Source organism: Colletotrichum acutatum (genome assembly GCF_030867785.1).
Source record: "Colletotrichum acutatum strain CBS 112980 chromosome Unknown BDZ83scaffold_17, whole genome shotgun sequence".
NCBI lineage: Eukaryota > Fungi > Ascomycota > Sordariomycetes > Glomerellales > Glomerellaceae > Colletotrichum > Colletotrichum acutatum.
Genome location: NW_026849011.1, coordinates 514,249 through 533,012, shown reverse-complemented (window position 1 = coordinate 533,012; position 18,764 = coordinate 514,249). Strand labels below are relative to the sequence as shown.

The following is an 18,764-nucleotide window of genomic DNA, read 5'->3' as shown; positions in this document are numbered from 1 at the left end:
AAGACCAACGGGCTTGGAGAACATGAAGTTTCCTCCGTTCGGATGTCAGAAACTCAAGAACTTACAAATAGCTACACAATCACATCAAGCATTCGAATGATTCAATTCGTCTCGGTGAGAGTCGGTAAGACTAAGGGTCACAAGCTCTACACCGAGGTGTCGTGTTACGACGTCTTCGCTGACCTGCATGCATGCATCGTTGAGTCTGCCTGTCGAATGCCCAATGATCTTCAAGTCTAGTGCATCCAGGCATCAGATTTCCAAGCATCCAACTTCGTGCGACCGTTTGAAAATCCCATACCACTCGAAGTTGTCTGGGATAAGTACGTTGTGCAAGCCTCAAATTTCAGCTTTATCAAGTGTCACACTACATGGGAAAGCTCTCAACTCCTCCGTGCCGGACAAGCTGCCTGTTGTAAGCTGGCGCGCTGGAATATGCTCTCGTCGCGTAGTAAGCGGCCTGAGTCGCGACTTTTCCGGAACCGAATATGCGCTAAACTCCAGAGAGCCGTCCTTGTCGTCATGGAACACAGCGGAGAAGCATTTGTCAGCTCAAACCGCATTAGCAATCCGCTTCACATTCCACCTCAGTCCCTGGACAATTATAGCATTTTGCAACATATATATGCCCAATTGCAACATCCTGCGGTAGCCTAGCCTTAAACATTCAAACTTACCATCTTAATCCAAATAGTTTTCGTCTGAATCTATTGCCTACCCCAATCTCGACTCATCACACATCTCATTACAATGGCTGCAGCACGTCCTACTGGTCTCATCGCCAAGAAGGGCATTGAGCTCTTGACCTTCGGTGAGCACTATAAGATAATGCACCTTCAGCTATGAACTTTTCCTAAACAGATATGCTCAGGAACTCCGAATGGCTACAAGGCCAGCATCATCTTGGAGGAACTGAAGGAGGCCTACGGGCTCCCGTTCGTGGTCCAGAGCATCAACATCATGCAAAACATCCAGAAGGAGCCATGGTTCACATCGCTCAACCCCAACGGCCGTATCCCCGTCATCGTTGATCACGACAACGAACAGCTTGCCGTCTTCGAGGGCAGCGCCATTCTCAGCTATCTGACGCGCAAGTACGACACTGAGCACAAGTTCTCATTCGCCCTCTCGGACAATGACTATACCCGAGCTGAGTCTTGGATTGGCTGGCAACACGGTGGACTGGGACCCATGTAAGTTGAAACGTCTGATGATGTTGAGGAGAAGTACATGTACTCATCATCTATCAGGCAAGGTCAAGCGAACCACTTTGTGAGGTTTTCCAAGGAGAGAATCCCTTACCCCACACAGCGCTACGTCGGTGAGACGGAGAGACTTTTTGGCGTTCTAAACACGCACCTCGATAAGCGGGACTTTGTCGTCGGCCCGGATCGCGGACGCTACAGCATTGCTGATATCTCAATGATCGGATGGGTGCAAGGCGCTCCCATGGCAGGCGTGGATATCTACCAGTTCCCGAACGTCAAGGCTTGGTTGGATAGATGTTATGAGAGACCTGCTGTTCAGCGAGGCATTCAAATCCCCAGCTCTCCGTACATGTCTGTTGCCAGCATGGAGAAGAGACTGAAGGAAGAGAAAGATCTTGTCGAGAGTGAAGCAGAGGTGAAGAAGCAAGTCGATGAGGCGAAGAAGGCTTACGGCTACGTCTACTCGTCGCCTTAGATCCCAAGTAAGGAAAAGATGTGCTGCCTTCGACCTTTGTATAATAGTGTCAAACAAGGCTTGTGTGATAGGGATGAAATTGTAAAGCAAACTTCAATTCAAATAGAGATAAGGTCCAAGTGTCTTCGACTATCAATTCGTCCATTCTAATCCTTCTTTAGTACTTTATGTCCTCAATACAAGTGCATTGCGCCATTCTATCCCTGAAAGTATTGAAAATACCTTGACCGGTAGTCATATCAAAGCCAGAGCCTTGATGAAGATTGGCCTACGTAGGAGCCTATTCCTCCTCAACTCGGACGGAGATATCAATCTCCTCCTTGCGTCGACGAACCGAGATCTTGACATCCGAGTCCGATTCGCGTGTGAACCCAAACTCTGCGAACTTCGGCTTCTCGCCCTCGACGAACTTCATATCGTACTTCAGAAGCATATGAGCAAGCAACACCTTGGCCTCATTTCCCGCAAAGAAGCGGCCAGGGCAGGAGTGCATGCCATGACCAAAGCCCATGTGGTTGACACTGGTGCTGACAAACTGGCTGACTGCGTCGTTGGGGCCGCCGCGCTCGCGGTAGAATCGATAGCCATCGAAGACGTGCGGGTTCTCGTAGATCTTTTTATCCCACATGCGCTCGGCTGAGACGACGGTCGCGCTGCCGCGGCTGATGAGCGTTCCATCGGAGAGCTGGACGTCTGCTGTGGCGCGACGGGCCATTCCCACTTGAGACATCTGTGAGCAACGATTCCCTCAAGTTGGGTCTGCAAGTCGTGCAGGAGACATATCGAAAGAACTTACCGATCTGGTTCGGCTTCAGTCGCTGACTCTCCTTGAGGACACTGTCCAGGAGCTTCATGTTGTAGAGCGACGTCTTCTTCCATCCTCCCTCGCCAATGACTTGAATAGCTTCTTCTCGAAGAGGTTGGATAAGCTCAGGATGCTGAAGAATGTCGTAGAGAGTCTGGGTGACTAGATCCGCCGTAGTATGGATCGCCACGCCAGCCAGAATCAACTGCGCGACCGCCGGGTTGAATTTCTGTCCCTTGGCCATCTCCTTGAACCACTCGATGGCATCGTTGTACTCTTCGACGGAATTGCCTTCCTGTTGGCGATGCTTGATCTCCGCAAAGACTTGCGTCTCAGCGTCTCTGATGTACGCGCGCAGCTTCGTGGGTCCCGGAAGGAAGTACACCACGATGCCTCGAAGGAACTTGGGCCAGAAGCGGAGATTCTGCATCGCGTGGACGCTGAGCTCGACGTAACCTACGATGGTGCTCTGCCATTTCTCGTTGCGTCCTAGCCGCTTCCCGACAAAGATCCGGGATGACATCCGGGACACAATCTTAAGGATTTCATGTTTGGCCACCGTGTCATGCCATTCTGCGCCATTTGTCAGCACCGAGTTAAAGTCCAACATGTTGACGTTGTGGGATTAAGTGTACCAGTCGAGTCGCCTAGCGTGTCCTTTAGGCTTTCTTCAACTTCCTGCGAAAGAATGCCCGAAATCTTGCCTGCAAAAGATCGTCTCAAGTCAGCATTGTTCAAGGCGTGTAAGTGGCTACAAGATTGCTGCTAGACATACCAAGGGTCTTGGTCAGCCTCAGCTTGACCACATTCTGGATACGTTCAGAAGGGTGGCAGGCTTCCTTGTAAGCCTCAAAGCCCGCATATTGTCCTTGGAAGTCCTTTGTCATCAATGTCAGTATAAGGTTGCTGGTCGACCAACAAAGTCCCATTTTGTTCCCCCTTGGAAGACTCACCTCAAACAAGCCTTGAACGAAGCTAAATCGCTTGTCATTCCGAATCTCTTGGCCAACGTCAGGTGGCAGGATAATGACATCTCCAACATCGCACAGCACACGGAAAGGCTTGCCGAGGAAGTCTTTCGCATGCTGGTACAGCATTCGATAGGAGTTAAACACGAACTCCCGAACAACCCTGTCTGAGGACCACTCAAACTGTCCTTTGGGATTGAGATACGGGAGCTTGGTGCCATGGTCTCTCATCCAGAATAGGACGAGAATGGCAAGTGGTACACATGTTCCGAGCACATAGTACCAAGGGGTTTGGCCGTCTTCTTGGCTGTCCGTAGCCGCGTTGATGAGCGACTCGTTGGAAAAGGTAATAGTCTCCATAATGGTCGTGTAAGAATTGATTTATTGTCTGACGCTTGATTGGTGCAATGATGTTCAGACAAATCTGAGAGCTTCAATCCCAATGTGGCCGCACGACATATACCCATCATCATGGCGGACTATCGGACTGACGACAATTCGGTGGGACGCACCAGCCATCCGGACGTTGAACCTCCGCGAGTCCGCGATCCGTAGTCTTCGGACGAATACATGTTCAAGCCGGCCCGCGTCCGCACCGACTGAACACAATCCGAACGGCATCCTCTCAGATCATGCCAATCAAAAGGCTCATTGACGGGCGTTCGGACAAATCTTGATCGGAGGACGGTGCTCATCCCACCGGCCTCGATGTCGCAAGTCAGTCTGTCTCCTGTCTCAACTGCCAGCCAAGACGCGGCTCGTACCGAACGTGAAGTCTGGGGCCAATCAGTCTCTCTGCTTATCCGATACTGATGGGGTTCATCTCCTTCTGCCGGTGGGATGAATGCACCATGCTCAGGAAAGTTACGTCATGACTAAATGATCGACTCAAAAACAAATCCCGTCAGGAAGTCTAATTCCGTCGTTTCAAATTGCAATTACCTACGGTCACTATAGACCTTGGCTTAAATGCACGTCGTTGTTTAAAGTTCATCGAAGTAGGTAAGAGACGATCCCGAACTAACGGAGTAACTCTAGCCATCTTCAAGCGAATATGTAGGTGTACTCCGAAAGCACTTTTGCCGGCATCGAGAATTTCGTCTAGTGCTTTCCAGTGTTACCCTTCAAGCAATGTCCATCTTGTTTGGTTGCAGACAGCGTCTCAAGCAAAGAGCCAGCAGCGTTATTACAAACAAGTCAGTGTGGCCAGGCAGAGAGAAAGGTGCCAAAAAAGTGCCAAAATAGTGCAAAAAAAGGCCGCAGCAAGGAGTCGAACTCAAGGGGTCGAGGTCCGTCTCAACAGAGACATGTGGAAATCCCACGACACCAGCTGAGTGTTCCACTGGGCCAAGGCGCCCAAGCAGGCGCCTTCTACTTGTATGACTGAGGAGGTTGAGTCGATTGTAAAGGCTTTGGCTGCTGCTGGGCGGTGAGAGTAGGCGACCCGGATGGGACGAGGCTGGGATAAAGTGCGAGGCAAGAGTGGGCGCCAGGTGATCGCAGGCCATCATGTCCCCCGTAGGTGTCTAAGTGATCCATCCAGGTTCCGACGCAAAGCGAGTGCTACATGCTGTCAGGCCCGGTTGGGCTGGCAGTACAATGTTGAGAAATGATCCTCACACGTAACCCGATCAAGGTCGAAAGAGGCTTCACGGATCAGGCTGATTTGCTACAGGTGAAATGTTCATGAGGTGGTGTTCCCGCTGCGTTGGAAGGAGGCGTCGCTGATCGATCGCCGTACCTATCAACCCCGACGTCGGTTGCTGCTAACTCAAGGCACCTAGAGGCTAATGAAATATTTTCTTTCAGTTGAAAAGATCCCTCCACATTTCCTTGAAGCCATAGTGAGGAGCCCTAGAATCGTATATCTTGGCCGATGTTCCCTCCTTACTAAAACGATCAAAAACCGTGACTCGGCCGCCCCCTGCTGCATCAAACAATGTCTTTGTCGGCCTAGTAGCTCTCTCTCGGATAGTCTCTGCCACGAGAGGCGCAACATCAGCGTAGCAAGCCTTTAGCTCGCGCTCAAGCGAGAAATACGGCTTCTTCGCCAGTTCTGGCGCCATGAGGTTGTATGAGCGCGTGATCGCGTTGAGGTTGTTGACGGCAAGGTTCATATACGAGCTCTCAGTTGCAAGCCAATCAGAATCGCGGAACGGTTGTACCAGTGGCCGAGCAGGCTTCGCGGATGTTGCCTCTGATCCAACCTCGCTAGTGCTGTTGCCCTCGACCGCCTGTCGACGCACCTTCGCCATGACAGGATCATCCGTCACGTTGGTGGGTACCGAAATACTGTCGCTGTTCCTCTTACGCGGATTATGGCGTTCCTCTGCACGCGCGTAGTCCTCGGCCAATAACATCTTCTCTTCCAAGCTTCCACCTTTCGACGATATCATCCTGGCCACGTGCCTCCTCCAATCGTTGCGTAACCTCGCTCTGAAGACGCCAGCCGTTTTAGCCAACTCCTGCTGTTTCTCTATCCATGGTGGCACAATCTCCTGTCTCTTGATCATCTTGTTCATGATGTACTCGGTAGTATCGATAAAAGGATTATCGGCTCTTGCGTCTCTTTCTACCCCCTTGCCGCGAGGGATGTTCTTGAATTGCCCACGAGCAATAGCGTCCTCTATCCTCTCGTTGGCCAGTGACTCGAGGCCGGATATAGTGTTTGGCACAGCTCGAGCTGCTGCTCCAAATCGGTCGCGGAGCTCTTTCCTAAACTCTTCGCGTTCCTTGGCGCTTTGCCCACTCTCCTCCTTGAATCCTAGTGCAGTGTATGTCGAGGCCTTCTCGCGAGCATTCGCAGCCCGCTGGCTAGGATTCGTCTTCGACTCTTTTCGCATCCGCATATCGACGGGCGGAATCTGGAACTGTCCCCTCAACTCGGGCTTGAGGGGCTTCTTCGCATCGTTGAGCATTCGCAGAACCGTATCGGACTGTGACTCTTCGCCCGTCCAAGCCTGCGCCGCAGCTATTGAGCGTGTCCCTTCGCCTGCTGAAGTGGGCATTTGGGCCTCTGCGAAAGCGGATGCGTATTGGGATCGGAATTTGGCGGTCTCGACCTTGTCGAGAAGCCGCTGCTTCAGCTCTTCAGAAAACCCAGCATCCTCGATAGCTTGACGCCCGCGCCGGCCACCAGTCAAAATAGCTTCCTCTGTAGCTTCCTCGAGCTTTCGCGTCATGGCTCCCTTTTCTTTCTCCGGGCCATTGTTACTGCGATCAGGTGTTGGAGCTTCGGAAGCTTCGGGGGATCGGTCGGATGTGTAAAGTCGACATCTCGCTGCGAGTGGTTCAGTGCGCCAACGTGAGGGTAGACGGCGTCCCCAGGCCAGCGGTGTTTGTGAAAGCCTAGTCGCCATATTCAAGATCCCAGTCCTCGGTGGACGTCGGGGGAGAGAACATGGTTGAGAGTGTCAAGCTATAGTCGCGAGGTTGTTAGGAATTAGTCTTGTTTCGTGATGTCAACGAAAGGAAGAAAGTGGCGATTGACGGAATTAAGCACGGACCAGCGGCCGACCAGCCGAGGGGCTCACCTCTTGACGGAGCGCGATCGGGATGGGCCCATATTTTGTTCGGTAAGACGGTGCTGTCAAAGCCGGCATATTTCGGCGATCCAATGCCACCTCGCCATTGCGCTTACCACCATCTAATTGCAACTACGTTGGCAGGTGGGGGACGAACTGATTTGCTACTCAATGAGAATTCTTGCTCCTACTTTTATCAAATCGCTATTGTCATCATGACTTGAACTTGTAAGTTGACCGGCAACCTATTCTACCTATTCTCCGCTTGCTTGCACAGCACGTCATTCAGAACTCTAGATCAAGACTTGATGGGATCACTGCTCACTCTGCTAATCCCGATGTCCCACATGATATCACAGAAACGTCCACTCAGAGTAGGATAGTTTCGTTCAGTAGGTAGGGAGGTAGCCAGAAATTGAGCAATGAGACTGCTTCCTCTTGGATTGAAGGAGATTCGATACATACTTACCTACTTGTTTATTTTTCTTTTTATCGTATTCCTTCACGCTTCCCAAAGATCTATTGACCCAACACTCAAACAGTGAAATCTACCAGCACCTTGTCCATCTCGGCGTTAAAGCTCTCATAATAACTTTGTCTCTTGTTCTCAAATGCATCAAACATTGGCTTCGCGGTTCCGACCGGGATCTGATCCTCTCCATTGACCCATCTCTGGTAGACTTCGTCGGCGAATTGGTCTACCGGCATGCCAATAGCATGGCCGTTCTTCAAGTCCGGCTGGTTCTTGGCATCGTGCAGTTCCGTCTGCACTGCGGGTGGGTAAACTTCGACGATCTTGACCTTTGAAGACGCATCCTTGAGCTGGGATCTGAGTGCGAGAATAAAGCCGTGCATGGCAGCCTTGGAACCGCTGTAGTTGGGGCACCGCTTCATCGGGATGAGGCCGAGCTGAGAAGTTGTGTAAAGCAAGGCGGTCTGCTTGTCTTGCTTTGAGAGATGGGGGAGGAAGGCCTTGGTCAGGTGGACGTGGGAGAGGTAATTCGCGAGGAGCTCATCGTAAACGATGTCCAAACTGATGTTTTCAGGCTTGGTGAAATCGATACCTCGCTGAACTCCGGCGTTTAGGAGTACACAATCGAGATCAGGATGCTCGTTGATTATGGACGCAGCAAATTCCGGAATCTTTAGACAATTCGTTAGTCTCATCCTTTACAAGACCGTCATGAACGGCAAGAGCCTCAACATACCGACTCCAATTTGAGGATATCCACAACAGCTGCCGCGGCCTTGCTCGCGCCGTGCTTCGCAACGAACTTGTCGAGGTTCTCCTTTCTTCTACCGGCAGCGATGACGAAGGTGCCATTCTCGACAAGTTTGTCCGCTAGAGCTGCACCGATTCCCGAGGTCGCTCCGACTAACAGGACTTTCTGGTAAGGCAGAGACATGACGGTTGCAGATGGAGTGGCTAAGACCAATTGGATATGTGAGATGTGATGTAATAGAAGAAAGATACAGCCAACGTAAATGTTTAGTGTTGCTCAGATTTGGCCTGGAATCTCAAGACAATCGCGCTTTATATTCAAATACATCCGGGTTGGCTAGCAGCTAGGAATCTCTAGTGAACTCACGACATTTATAAGCCTGTACGGGATTTATCAGCGTAAAACCTGTACAGCATCTGAAGACTCGACTAAAACCTAGCTTAGAAGATTCTGGGCTGATCGTGGGGATGCATCGGTCCGCTTGTCGTGGTACGGACTGTTCCGGTTCGCCACCTGGTCCAACATATCGGCCAATGGGGGGCCTACGTCGATTCAGCTCGGATTACCCCCACACCACGCTATAAAGTTGAGTAGAGAGCCAACAACCACTGGTCTCACTACAACAAAAGCAATACGTCATCTCGTTATTCTTTTTCCTGTTGAAACGAATGTAGCAAGTCATTCCATGGTGCGCTTCTAGTTGACTTAGGCATACGTATCTTCCTACGCCGCTCAAGTCTAGGCTCAACCTACTGAATACCGGCTTCACTGTACACCTTCAGTCTTCGAATACTACTACGTTAACGACCATTTTGAGCAATGGCATGCGTGACTTCTTTAGACTCTAGCATACTTGAAAATGTTTACACCTCTAAAGTGCCAGGTGTCAAGAAAACTAAAATACTAAACTTCGATTCGGCAATGCCCCGTCAAATCTACGCCTGCACTCTCATACACAAATTGGCGGGGACAACTTCCGGCCGTCAACTTGGTCAATGCCAACCCTTGTGCTCAATGGTTCACTCGCGTAACAATAAGCCAACACCCATTTTCATGTTGACTAAATGCTGTATTACTTTATTCACACCTAAGAATACTATCTTGATGTAATTTCCAAGTCTAGCCAGCGCTTAGTTTCATGCCAGCTCAAGTCATACCTCGGAGCTCTTCTGCATTGTTCGGACGATAATGTAATTTCTATATCTTCATGCTACCCCCCCCCCCCCTACCCCCCAAAACCTCATGTTTGTTGAATCATATAAGTATACAAAGCCTTACGACTCACAATTTGTTCTTAATTGAGATATACAAGACTTCCGCAGTTGCAAGCACTTCACCATTCTCATCCTCTAGTTGCGCCGCAACGAAATGCTTCCGGCCCTCAACCCTGGCTATCCTCGATCTCACTAGCACCGTTCCCGGCGCAGGGACAGGCTTCCGAAATGATGTGTTCAAGTAACCCGTTCTGAAGTCTTTGTTAGGCTCTGCCCCTGTCGGCCTCTGAGCCACAATGTGAATGCCCGTAACTTCGTCCATTATCAAGGCAACTACGCCTCCGTGAGCCGTTTCGGGAAATCCAATCATGCCATGGTCAAAGGTGATGAGAGAACACAACTCATCAACCTTCCAATCGGGACCTTGAGGCTTGGGATGTATGATCAACCAAGCTTTGATGGTGTCTGGTGTGTTGAGAGTTCCGCCGACGTATGTGTTCTCCCTTGTGGGGAGGACAGTTCTGTTTTGAGAGACTTGCACCACGTGGGACGAAGTGTCGGATTGGCTGAGGAGTTTTGCACACCATGGGATGGATGCGAAGTGCTTGTAATCAGGATGTGACTTGACCTCGTTATCAGTCATGGTGGGCGAGTTGATAATTGGGTCATTAAGCTGAACTCAAGACGTTGATGGCAGGATTGCAAGTGATGAGTGAGTGTGAGGGGTCCGGTTCCGGGACCTCGGGTTCGGACTGTCGCGGTGGGTCTCGCGAGATGGGACACCCGAGGTAGTGTAACTTGAGGGGAAACTAGCGCAGGGGTTGGAGGGCCCTATCGAGTTCTTGCGGTTAAGCTGAATGCACCTTGTCTAGAACTAGCTAGTATTTGAGGCGTGCAACCTTGAGCATTTTTTCTGCACTCCATCAACGGGCACTTGTCGATATATCGGACGACACGTGGACGTCTCGGCTCTAGTCTCATTCTCGAACACTACGTATGATGGTCTGAGTAGCAGCATCCATGACTCGCAGCACAACTATGCCACACAACCACGTAATGAACCTTCGCGGATCTCGGAAGCAGAAGCGTCAGTACAGGTTCCCGTTCTAGACAAGCACGCCAGTCATACATACCACATCATGCAATCAAGACGGTTCAGGGCTACAGGAAGTGTGTTTTAAGCTTATTGTAATCTGATATCCAAGCCATCAAAAGCTTCTCAGAGTTTCGCGCCTCGATCGGAAGCTCGTTTGTGCTCCTCGCGCCACGCGAGGTCACTCAGAATCTCCTCACTCCCACCACCGATGACTTTCAAACGAAGGTCCCGAGAGATCTGCTCCGTCATGGTCACTCCCCTTTCGTAGCCCATTCCACCGTGTATCTGCTGGCTCTCCCTGACGGCCTTCTCTACGATCCTGCCACCTTGGATCTTTGCCAACGCAATCCTGCTCGCGACGTCCTTTGTCTGCCAGCCATGAATGTAGACGTGATACGCAATCTGCTCCAACCATGCCCAGTGGCCCTCAACCTCGCGCGCAAGCGTCGTCAGCTTATGCCGTATGATCTGATTCGAAGCGAGAGGTTTTCCAAATGTCTCTCGATCGTGTGCGTGCTGCAGTGCCTCCGAAAGACATATCCGGGCTTGTCTGTTGCAATCCACTGTGAGGATGAAGCGCTCCTTGTTGAAGTTTCGCATGATGATAGGAAACGCGCCGTTCTCTTTGCCCAGCAAGTGATCAGTCGGCACCTTCACGTCTTCCAACATAACCCACGAGGAACCACCAGCGTTGTGCCCGGAGTTGTGGATTTTCCTGATGGAGACACCAGGGGAGTTCAAAGGCACGACCAGCAGCGAAATACCGCTTCGCCCTGGCTCGCCCATTCGGACAGCAGTGGTCATGTGGGTTGCCCAGGGTGCTCCCGTAACCCACTTCTTGCGGCCGTTGACGACGTAGTGCCTGCCATCGGGAGCTTTCTCCGCAGTAGCCCGGATGGCGCTCACATCACTGCCGGCCGTCGGCTCCGTGATGGCAAGACAGAAGCTAGTCTCCCAAGTGAAGAGCCCAGGAAGCCATCGTCTCTTCTGCTCCTCGGTGCCCGCAGCAACGATGGGCGGCGCGCCCACATTCGACGCCCCCGCCAGAGCGAGGGGCACCCCACTGGGGATGCGGGCCATCTCGTCCATGAGAATCAGCTCGTGGAAGACATCCAACTTGTCGAACGGGATACCCGCAACAGTCATGAGCTCCTTGGGTCGGTACTCCTTTGGAACATCGAGGAAAGCAAGACCGGACTTGGCAAACTTCAACCTCGCTGACAGAGGGGCTTCCCCGGTTGCCTCCCATTCCTGCGCGTAGGGAAGCAAGTGGGTGTCGACAAAGTCTCGTACGTACGTCTGGAACCGCCGGTGAGAGTCATTGTAGTAGGGACTCTGCAGAGCATGGAACCACGCTGGTTCGCCCCACCTGAAGCCCGTGTTAGATGGCAACTCGAACAGAGAAGGAAAGAAAGAGGGATCGGGGTAGTACGGAGCGAGTACGCCTGTCGCCATGTGTTCCTTGCCGGGGCCGGCCTGCCTTGATTCTTTGGCGGTTATATCGGGCATGTTGCGATTTCGTTACCAGTTCTGTTACACATTCGATTTGTGGAGATCGTTGCTAGTGATTGGAGATTCGTGTGCGAGGAGCATGAGTCTCGTAATCGAATTAGAGCTGGTCCTTGAGAGCGCTTGGGAACGCTTTTTGATGAAATAGCGGACGGTAGACATCGCGCGGGGAACAAGAAGTTGCAACCAAAGCATTGTTACGCTGTTAACTTTGCGTTTGCAGGGAAGCACTTTCGAGTGAAGTTTGTATCAGACGTGACTAGTTCAATGCGATGCGATCAAGTTGGCGCGAGTCAAGAGCGCAAAATCCAACGGCGATTGCTCAATCTGGCCGGTTCCGCCTGGTCTCCGCTTTAGCTCAAGAGGTGTTGGTCAGTTCGTCCGGGGGAGACAACAAGGGGCATCGGTCTTGGCCTCCGAGAGACAACCCACGGGGTCCTTACAAAAGTCCGAGGACCTGGATCCGGCTCCGTACCAGGCGTCTATCAGCCCCAATCAAGAGAGCTTGCCTAACGTGATTTACGACCAGTGCATCGTAGCGAGAACGAAAGCTTGTTTCATTGACAATCCCAGTTATTTGGTTGTGGAGAGCCAGCGACTCGTTTAATTCGTGGTCTTTCAAATCCCCTCACGCGGCAAGGGGGTGCCTACAACTTCTTTCAGACTTTGATGCAACAATGTCAAGTATTCTCTTCGCGGATTCGCAAGTCGTATGATTGTAGTAGAATGCTAAATATACAACTAAATAGTGGTCGACCGAAGATCCTGTACTTCGACAATCTTCCCACTCCTTGGGTTGACAGCGAGTTCCTGCATGGTGATAAACTTAATCCTTAACGGGTTGATGAGGTCCTTCTCGACGTGTTCCCGAAACATAGGACGCACCACGCCCAGCTCGTCCCTCAGCTCCGCCTGCAGCTGTGAACTCTCCTCATCTGTCGCCGGTGTAAATGCAACATTCAGAGTCAATAGGTCTTTTCTGTCTTCTCGGGTAACGATAGCTTGCAAGCGCCCGACTGGTCGGCCTTCCAGAACCGTGGTCACTATCCGTCGGAGGTCCACAAAATCGACGGAAACGGGGCCGAGGCGGATGGCCGTGCGGTCCCTGTCGAGGACACGGAAAAGGCCTAGAGCTGGGTCAACCCACGCGGCCCGGTCTCCAGACGGGTAGCGAACGATGGGCATGAGGTGGCGCTCTAGATTCGTCACAAGCAGGCTGCCAGCCTCTCCTGGAGTGGTAGTGACCTCACCGTCTTCAGTGATGATCTCCACGATAATGTTTGGGTCGTTGACTTGGTGAAGCCTGGGGTCGTTTGTGTAGTGCTCTTGCTTCGGTGGTAAGCCGATGATTCCACAGTCCATAGATCCGTAGACGACTGATCTGATAGCTGCATTCGGGAAGGCAGCTTTCAGCAGCCCGGCCTGGTCATCGTAGAATGCTTCCCCTGAGAAAAGCAGCAGGCGGACATATGGGTGGGTCTTGCCACTGCTGAGGATGCGCTCTGAGAGTTGCGAGATGGTAGTCACCGTGGCGAGGACGACCGTTGCTTCGAACTCGACGATCTGTCTTTCCATAGACTCCAATGAAACGTGCCCAGCTACGGGAAGCTGGATTGCACCGCTCGGAAGATGATAGACAGAGAGGACGTGCAACAAGAAGCTTCCGTAGAGGTCGCCGGCGTAGAATAAATTGGCGACCATGTCTCCCTCGCCAACCCCGCAGCGTCCCAAGCTCTCTGCTAGTTGTGTCGAGAGACCATGGAGTTCCTTCTGGTTGTAGAACGACACTTTGGGGTGTGTGGTTGTTCCTGAATGGAGCAATGTCAATATGTCAATATGCGTGTATTTCAACTTGGTCATACCGTCATGAAGGGCAGCGTATGCGAAGGGGAGGAGGAGTAGGATCAACTTGCCTCCAGTCTTGAAAACAATGCCATCTTTTTGTTTTGATGTCACAACCTTACTGTTCCGACATGTGTTTGATGCCCAGAAAGACTCATGGTCTACGACGGGCAGCTCACTCAGAGACACCGACGCATCTTCAAGAGTCTTACACAGCTTCCAGGACTGGGCGTAATAAGGAGAATTCAATTTTACGAATCTGATGAAGTCTGTGAGACGTCTGGACTTGTTGCTGTCGTCCTTGGAAACCGTCATGTTGTTGGTGTAGTCAGTGCATCTAAAATCTGGGATGCTGCGATTTCAACTTCAACTCCGGGCTTCGATTAAGTACTCAGAGATGAAGTATGGCCCTCGGTCATGCCACAATAATCATCAAGCTCTCCCTCATCACTACAACGTAAACACGAATCTCACTTGCAAGCGGATAACGGCACACACAAACCGTCGGGATATCTTACTTCCTAGATCCTCGCCGCCGGAACTCGCTCTTGCGCAATTCACAAGAGTTCTGCAATGTATGCGTACAGCATATAAAGTTTCGAAATGCAGGGAGTTGCGACGGTTCTGGATGAGGCAAGAGTTGCCAGGCTGACAATTGTCAATGGGTACTACTTGCACCAAAGACAAGACAACCAGAGGGGAAGGGTTGCCCCGGATTCGGATCCTCGTAACCTCTGCTCATTTCCAGAATCCACAACGAAGCCAATTAAGCTTTTGACTGCTTCCGTTCAACGGTGCGAAGTCTCGCAATCTGAACAGGACGTGCGCCGAGGCTCCCGCTAACCCTAACCTTGCGCTCAGGCCCGGCCTCGTCAGATTGACAAAGATAGCAGATGGTGGCTGGCAGTGCGAGAGACATCATGGATGGCTCAGCCACGGAGCCGGTCGAACTCGTTCGGGAAGCTCAAAAGGAGGCGCATTGGCACATGTCAAAGGTCAAAGGGAAATGAATAACTTGTGCGTCCCTTTCTCCCGCAATCCTCCCCCCTCTTTCCGTAAAGCCCCGAGTGGGACGCGACGTTACCGCACGGTCCCATGTTTTGAACAGCTTGGGGGCGGTCTCTGAATCTGGGCAATGAGGGGAGAGGGATTGGAGAAGATGGAGAGGTTCCTGAAGCCAAAGACACCACCGTTTGGCCAATGGAGTTTGTCGAAATGCCACTCTGTCAACAAATGGAGTTCCCAGGGTCCTGTTTTGTGCTACCACCGTCTTTCTCTGCCTTGGAACTCCACGTTAAACGAGATTCAAGCTCAAACACACACAGTGGGTGTCATTTCCCACTCCGAAGCAGAGAGCAAGGGGTGCAAAAGTGTTGGGGTTGAGAACCTTTGTGTGGGTTTTTCCAAGACTTCTGTTATCCGCACGTGGAACCGGACCCTTGGAAATCTTCCATGACTAGGCCAGATTGCGTTTAGTTCTGTTTAAGCGACGAAGCCTCTTCTTGAACGTGCTAGGATCTTGCAGCAGATTAGATCCGCGTTTCTCAACACCTACCTCCCGAGTCCCCAGATACGCGTTCACCGCCCGGGACTGCTGGCTGCCTCTTTGATTGTTTCACCTTATGGTACCGAAGAAGATCTCCTAGAACTGGCGCTTCGGCCGCGAGGCCACGTTTGCGAAGGGAGACACCGAGACATTCTTCAACAGCTACGGTACTGGTTTTTGCTTTGTGCTCGACGTGTGGCTGTCATCATCGAGTCATGGAATATGCTGCGGAATATGCCCAGCCCGAGGCTCTGCGATGCTTTGGGGCAAGCCACAAGGTTAGACCCGGTGGCGAGTCACGTCTCGAGGCGGTCTCGAGCAATTCCAAACACGCGACTTTTGGCAGCAGTAAGATGAAATTTTCTGCCGCTGAGCCTAACCCCCCCAATGCATGTGGGCAAGGCAAGGCAAAGACAACTTGCCAAGGGAAGGGGGGGAAACCGAGAAAAAAAAAGCAGTCCAGACTGTTTGGACCCCTATTCCATGGATCGTCTCTCACCGTGGGTAACGACCCACCTTTAATGCTGCCGCTCCTAAAAAAAGGGTCAAGGAGACACGTCTCTCTCGTTGGCGGTCTGCTACCCGTGTCCCTTGTGAAGTCTGACTGGGAAACCTTTTTGTCTTTTCCCTAACCTCGGGCACCTGAGAAAATTTCACCCTTTTCCCCAGTCCTCTTAGCTTCAGCTTCCCTCTGGTTCCTTTCCTTTACTCATCCATAATACGGTGCGGCCCTGAGAGCGTATCGTTCTTTCCCTTTCGTTCATCTCATATTATATCCATTGAGCAATAGTGAGGTGATCCCGAACAAACCTGGTTTGCACCTTATCACACACAATGGCGACCCAACGTACCTCGTCTACCGTGGTGGTCGAGAAGCCCCAGAAGGTTAGTCGGCAAACACCTTCCGATGCGCCGCCATCGATCTCGATGACCGATCATTGATCACTGACCCTCCTCATAGAAGACCAACGAGCCTGTCTTCCCTGATATTCAGACCATCAGAGATGCCATTCCGGCTCACTGCTTCGAGCCTTCGCTCGTGACTTCCTACTACTATGTCGTCCGCGATCTCACCATGGTCGCTGGCCTGGTTTGGGCTGCTCTCACCTACATCCCCGGCATCCAGGACCCCATCCTGCGCGCCACCGCCTGGATGGTCTACGGCTTCGTCCAGGGTCTCATCTGCACCGGTGTCTGGATTCTCGGCCATGAGTGCGGCCACGGTGCCTTCTCCAAGAGCGACAAGGTGAACAACATCACCGGATGGGCTCTTCACTCCTTCCTTCTCGTCCCCTACTTCTCATGGAAGTTCTCTCACCACCGCCACCACCGCTTCACCGGTCACATGAAGAAGGACATGGCCTTCGTTCCTGCTACTGCTCCCAAGCCCTCCAAGAAGCCCTTGTTCGGTAGCATCGACCTTCACGAGCTCTTCGAGGACACGCCCATTGCCCAGGCCATCAATCTGCTCACCCACCAGCTTTTCGGATGGCAGGCGTACCTCTTCTTCAATGCCACCGCCGGCAAGGGTAGCTTGCAGCGTGAGGTCAACGGTCTCGGACGTTGGTTGGGCGTCAGCCACTTCGGCCCCACCAGTGCCGTCTTCCGTCCCAATGAGGCCATCTTCATTGCCATCTCTGATATTGGCCTGGCCATCACCTTCTCCGCCCTGTACTATGCTTCCACCATCCTCGACGTCTCCACCGTCGCCCTCCTCTACGCGGTCCCCTACTTCTGGGTCCACCACTGGCTCGGTACGCACCCCCTTCCCCCTCACTTATGATCCTTGAAGCTTGGCCTTTGAGTTTCACAAGCAAATGTGTTTATCATGGTGCTAATAAACCCCTTAGTTGCCATCACTTACCTCCACCACAACCACCCTGAGGTCCACCACTACACCGAGGAGGGCTGGACTTTCGTCAAGGGTGCCATTGCCACCGTCGACCGTGAGTTCGGCTTCATCGGCAAGCACCTCTTCCACGGCATCATTGAGAAGCACGTCGTTCATCACCTGTTCCCGTAAGCTTGACCTCCCATGAAGAATTTCTCAAGCCAGCGCTAACAGATTCCAGTCGCATTCCTTTCTACAAGGCTGACGAGGCTACTGAGGCCATCAAGCCTGTTCTTGGTGACCTGTACAACCACGATGGCCGCAGCTTCCTCGGCCAGCTCTGGTCCGTTTTCGGCACTCTCAAGTACGTCGAGAACGACCCTAACTGCCCCGGCGCCATGAGATGGGCCAAATAGAGGGTAATTGCTGTACAAAATACAACACCGTTTTCTTTAGACGGACATAAAGAGACATAGAGGACATAGACATTTTTAGACTCAAAGACCGCAGAGTCAAAGCTTGATAGAGCGGAAGCGCGTATGGAGTTTAGAGGCAAGGGGGAATAGACCAAAAGTTCTAGACCAAATGGCAGGGCCAAGGCTCAGAACTCTTTTGAAACTGCATCTCCACCGTGAACAAGGCACAGTCTGGTCGTTCACCATAATGTGAGGCATTCATATTTAAGGTTCTAGTGATGACAGACGCGTTAAAGCTGATGAGTACTTTGGGAAATAGGCGACCTTGTCAAATAGTTTCCTGAATAGGAAGGGAAGTACCGCGAGATACCGCGAGATAACTCAAAATGAGTAATGTGGGATTACACTCGAACAGAGTTTACACCAAGCACATCAGATTTGGGGATCGAGTGCAACCTATCTCCATGTTCCCGCTTAGCTTGCATGACACGCGAATTTCCGCCAAGGAGTAGCCCAGTCAATGGGAGTATACCACTCTGGACCATCCGATTCGCGCTTGCGTCGTCTCTTGGGTGCCACGTTGGCGAACTTGCTTGTTCCCAGACCGAGAGGAAAGCGCAGCAAGCCCAGCTCCCTGGGCTCCCATCGCGTGAGTTAATATAATAGAGTTTACACAGCTTGAAACAGTGCGCGCAGCATATTCACGACAGCCTCGCAGGCTGGCGATGGCTACATGTACATTTGAACTGAGTCGTGCGAGTCAAAGGAGCTTTCGACTATTGTGCAAGTCCAGCCACGTACCGTACGTAGTCTCCGGTCTGGGCTGGCTTGCGCAACTTCTCAGCAGGACGCACCGGAGCGAGCAGGGGGTCTGGATTACGAAAGAGCTCTCACAGACTTGTGTGTGTTCGTCTTATATCATCCCGAGGAGATGGCTCCAGGTCTCATGTGATAGAAGATCATTGTCCGCTTCCTGTGAAAGACTGTTATGTACTTCTGTTCTCTTGTTGTCTCAAACCTGTCATCTCATCATTCATCAGTCATTCATTTGTGACAAAGCATTGCTAGTATCTTGCCCTGATCAAGTCGATCAACAACGGCGACAAT

The 18,764-nt window shown here is 51.8% G+C and overlaps 8 protein-coding genes across 8 annotated transcripts; 2 read left to right on the top strand and 6 right to left on the bottom strand.

Moving 5' to 3' along the window:
- Window positions 1-750: 750 nt before the first annotated feature.
- Window positions 751-1,683, top strand: BDZ83DRAFT_570372 (glutathione S-transferase II; the record flags this gene model as incomplete). The annotated part of the gene is made up of 3 exons (XM_060504297.1): window positions 751-811; window positions 872-1,193; window positions 1,251-1,683. 3 exons carry the CDS (start codon window positions 751-753, stop codon window positions 1,681-1,683), a joined length of 816 nt encoding a protein of 271 aa, XP_060368584.1.
- A 140-nt stretch (window positions 1,684-1,823) lies between these two features.
- On the bottom strand, window positions 1,824-4,198 carry BDZ83DRAFT_130630 (cytochrome P450). Its single transcript, XM_060501209.1, has 5 exons — window positions 3,442-4,198; window positions 3,264-3,366; window positions 3,124-3,192; window positions 2,480-3,061; window positions 1,824-2,403 (listed from the first exon to the last, which is right to left on the bottom strand). Exons 1-5 carry the CDS (start codon window positions 3,814-3,816, stop codon window positions 1,964-1,966), a joined length of 1,569 nt encoding a protein of 522 aa, XP_060368583.1. The 5' UTR covers window positions 3,817-4,198; the 3' UTR covers window positions 1,824-1,963.
- A 1,063-nt stretch (window positions 4,199-5,261) lies between these two features.
- BDZ83DRAFT_570525 (uncharacterized protein) lies at window positions 5,262-6,815 on the bottom strand (the record flags this gene model as incomplete). Its single annotated transcript, XM_060504312.1, has 1 exon — window positions 5,262-6,815. The coding sequence occupies one exon, from the start codon at window positions 6,813-6,815 to the stop codon at window positions 5,262-5,264; it is 1,554 nt and encodes a 517-aa protein (XP_060368582.1).
- Window positions 6,816-7,514: 699 nt separating this feature from the next.
- On the bottom strand, window positions 7,515-8,386 carry BDZ83DRAFT_570578 (uncharacterized protein; the record flags this gene model as incomplete). Its single annotated transcript, XM_060504320.1, has 2 exons — window positions 7,515-8,123; window positions 8,189-8,386. 2 exons carry the CDS (start codon window positions 8,384-8,386, stop codon window positions 7,515-7,517), a joined length of 807 nt encoding a protein of 268 aa, XP_060368581.1.
- Window positions 8,387-9,442: 1,056 nt separating this feature from the next.
- BDZ83DRAFT_609493 (thioesterase superfamily protein) lies at window positions 9,443-10,125 on the bottom strand. The gene has a single exon (XM_060507535.1). The coding sequence runs from the start codon at window positions 10,058-10,060 to the stop codon at window positions 9,485-9,487; it is 576 nt and encodes a 191-aa protein (XP_060368580.1). The 5' UTR covers window positions 10,061-10,125; the 3' UTR covers window positions 9,443-9,484.
- A 511-nt stretch (window positions 10,126-10,636) lies between these two features.
- On the bottom strand, window positions 10,637-12,085 carry BDZ83DRAFT_693011 (acyl-CoA dehydrogenase domain-containing protein; the record flags this gene model as incomplete). The annotated part of the gene is made up of 2 exons (XM_060511332.1): window positions 11,946-12,085; window positions 10,637-11,882 (listed from the first exon to the last, which is right to left on the bottom strand). Exons 1-2 carry the CDS (start codon window positions 12,020-12,022, stop codon window positions 10,637-10,639), a joined length of 1,323 nt encoding a protein of 440 aa, XP_060368579.1. The 5' UTR covers window positions 12,023-12,085.
- Window positions 12,086-12,763: 678 nt separating this feature from the next.
- Window positions 12,764-14,179, bottom strand: BDZ83DRAFT_738840 (AMP-dependent synthetase/ligase; the record flags this gene model as incomplete). The annotated part of the gene is made up of 2 exons (XM_060513033.1): window positions 12,764-13,830; window positions 13,936-14,179. 2 exons carry the CDS (start codon window positions 14,177-14,179, stop codon window positions 12,764-12,766), a joined length of 1,311 nt encoding a protein of 436 aa, XP_060368578.1.
- Window positions 14,180-16,143: 1,964 nt separating this feature from the next.
- Window positions 16,144-17,823, top strand: BDZ83DRAFT_130599 (fatty acid desaturase). The gene is made up of 4 exons (XM_060501208.1): window positions 16,144-16,295; window positions 16,375-17,164; window positions 17,261-17,429; window positions 17,483-17,823. Exons 1-4 carry the CDS (start codon window positions 16,245-16,247, stop codon window positions 17,655-17,657), a joined length of 1,185 nt encoding a protein of 394 aa, XP_060368577.1. The 5' UTR covers window positions 16,144-16,244; the 3' UTR covers window positions 17,658-17,823.
- The last annotated feature ends 941 nt before the right edge of the window (window positions 17,824-18,764 follow it).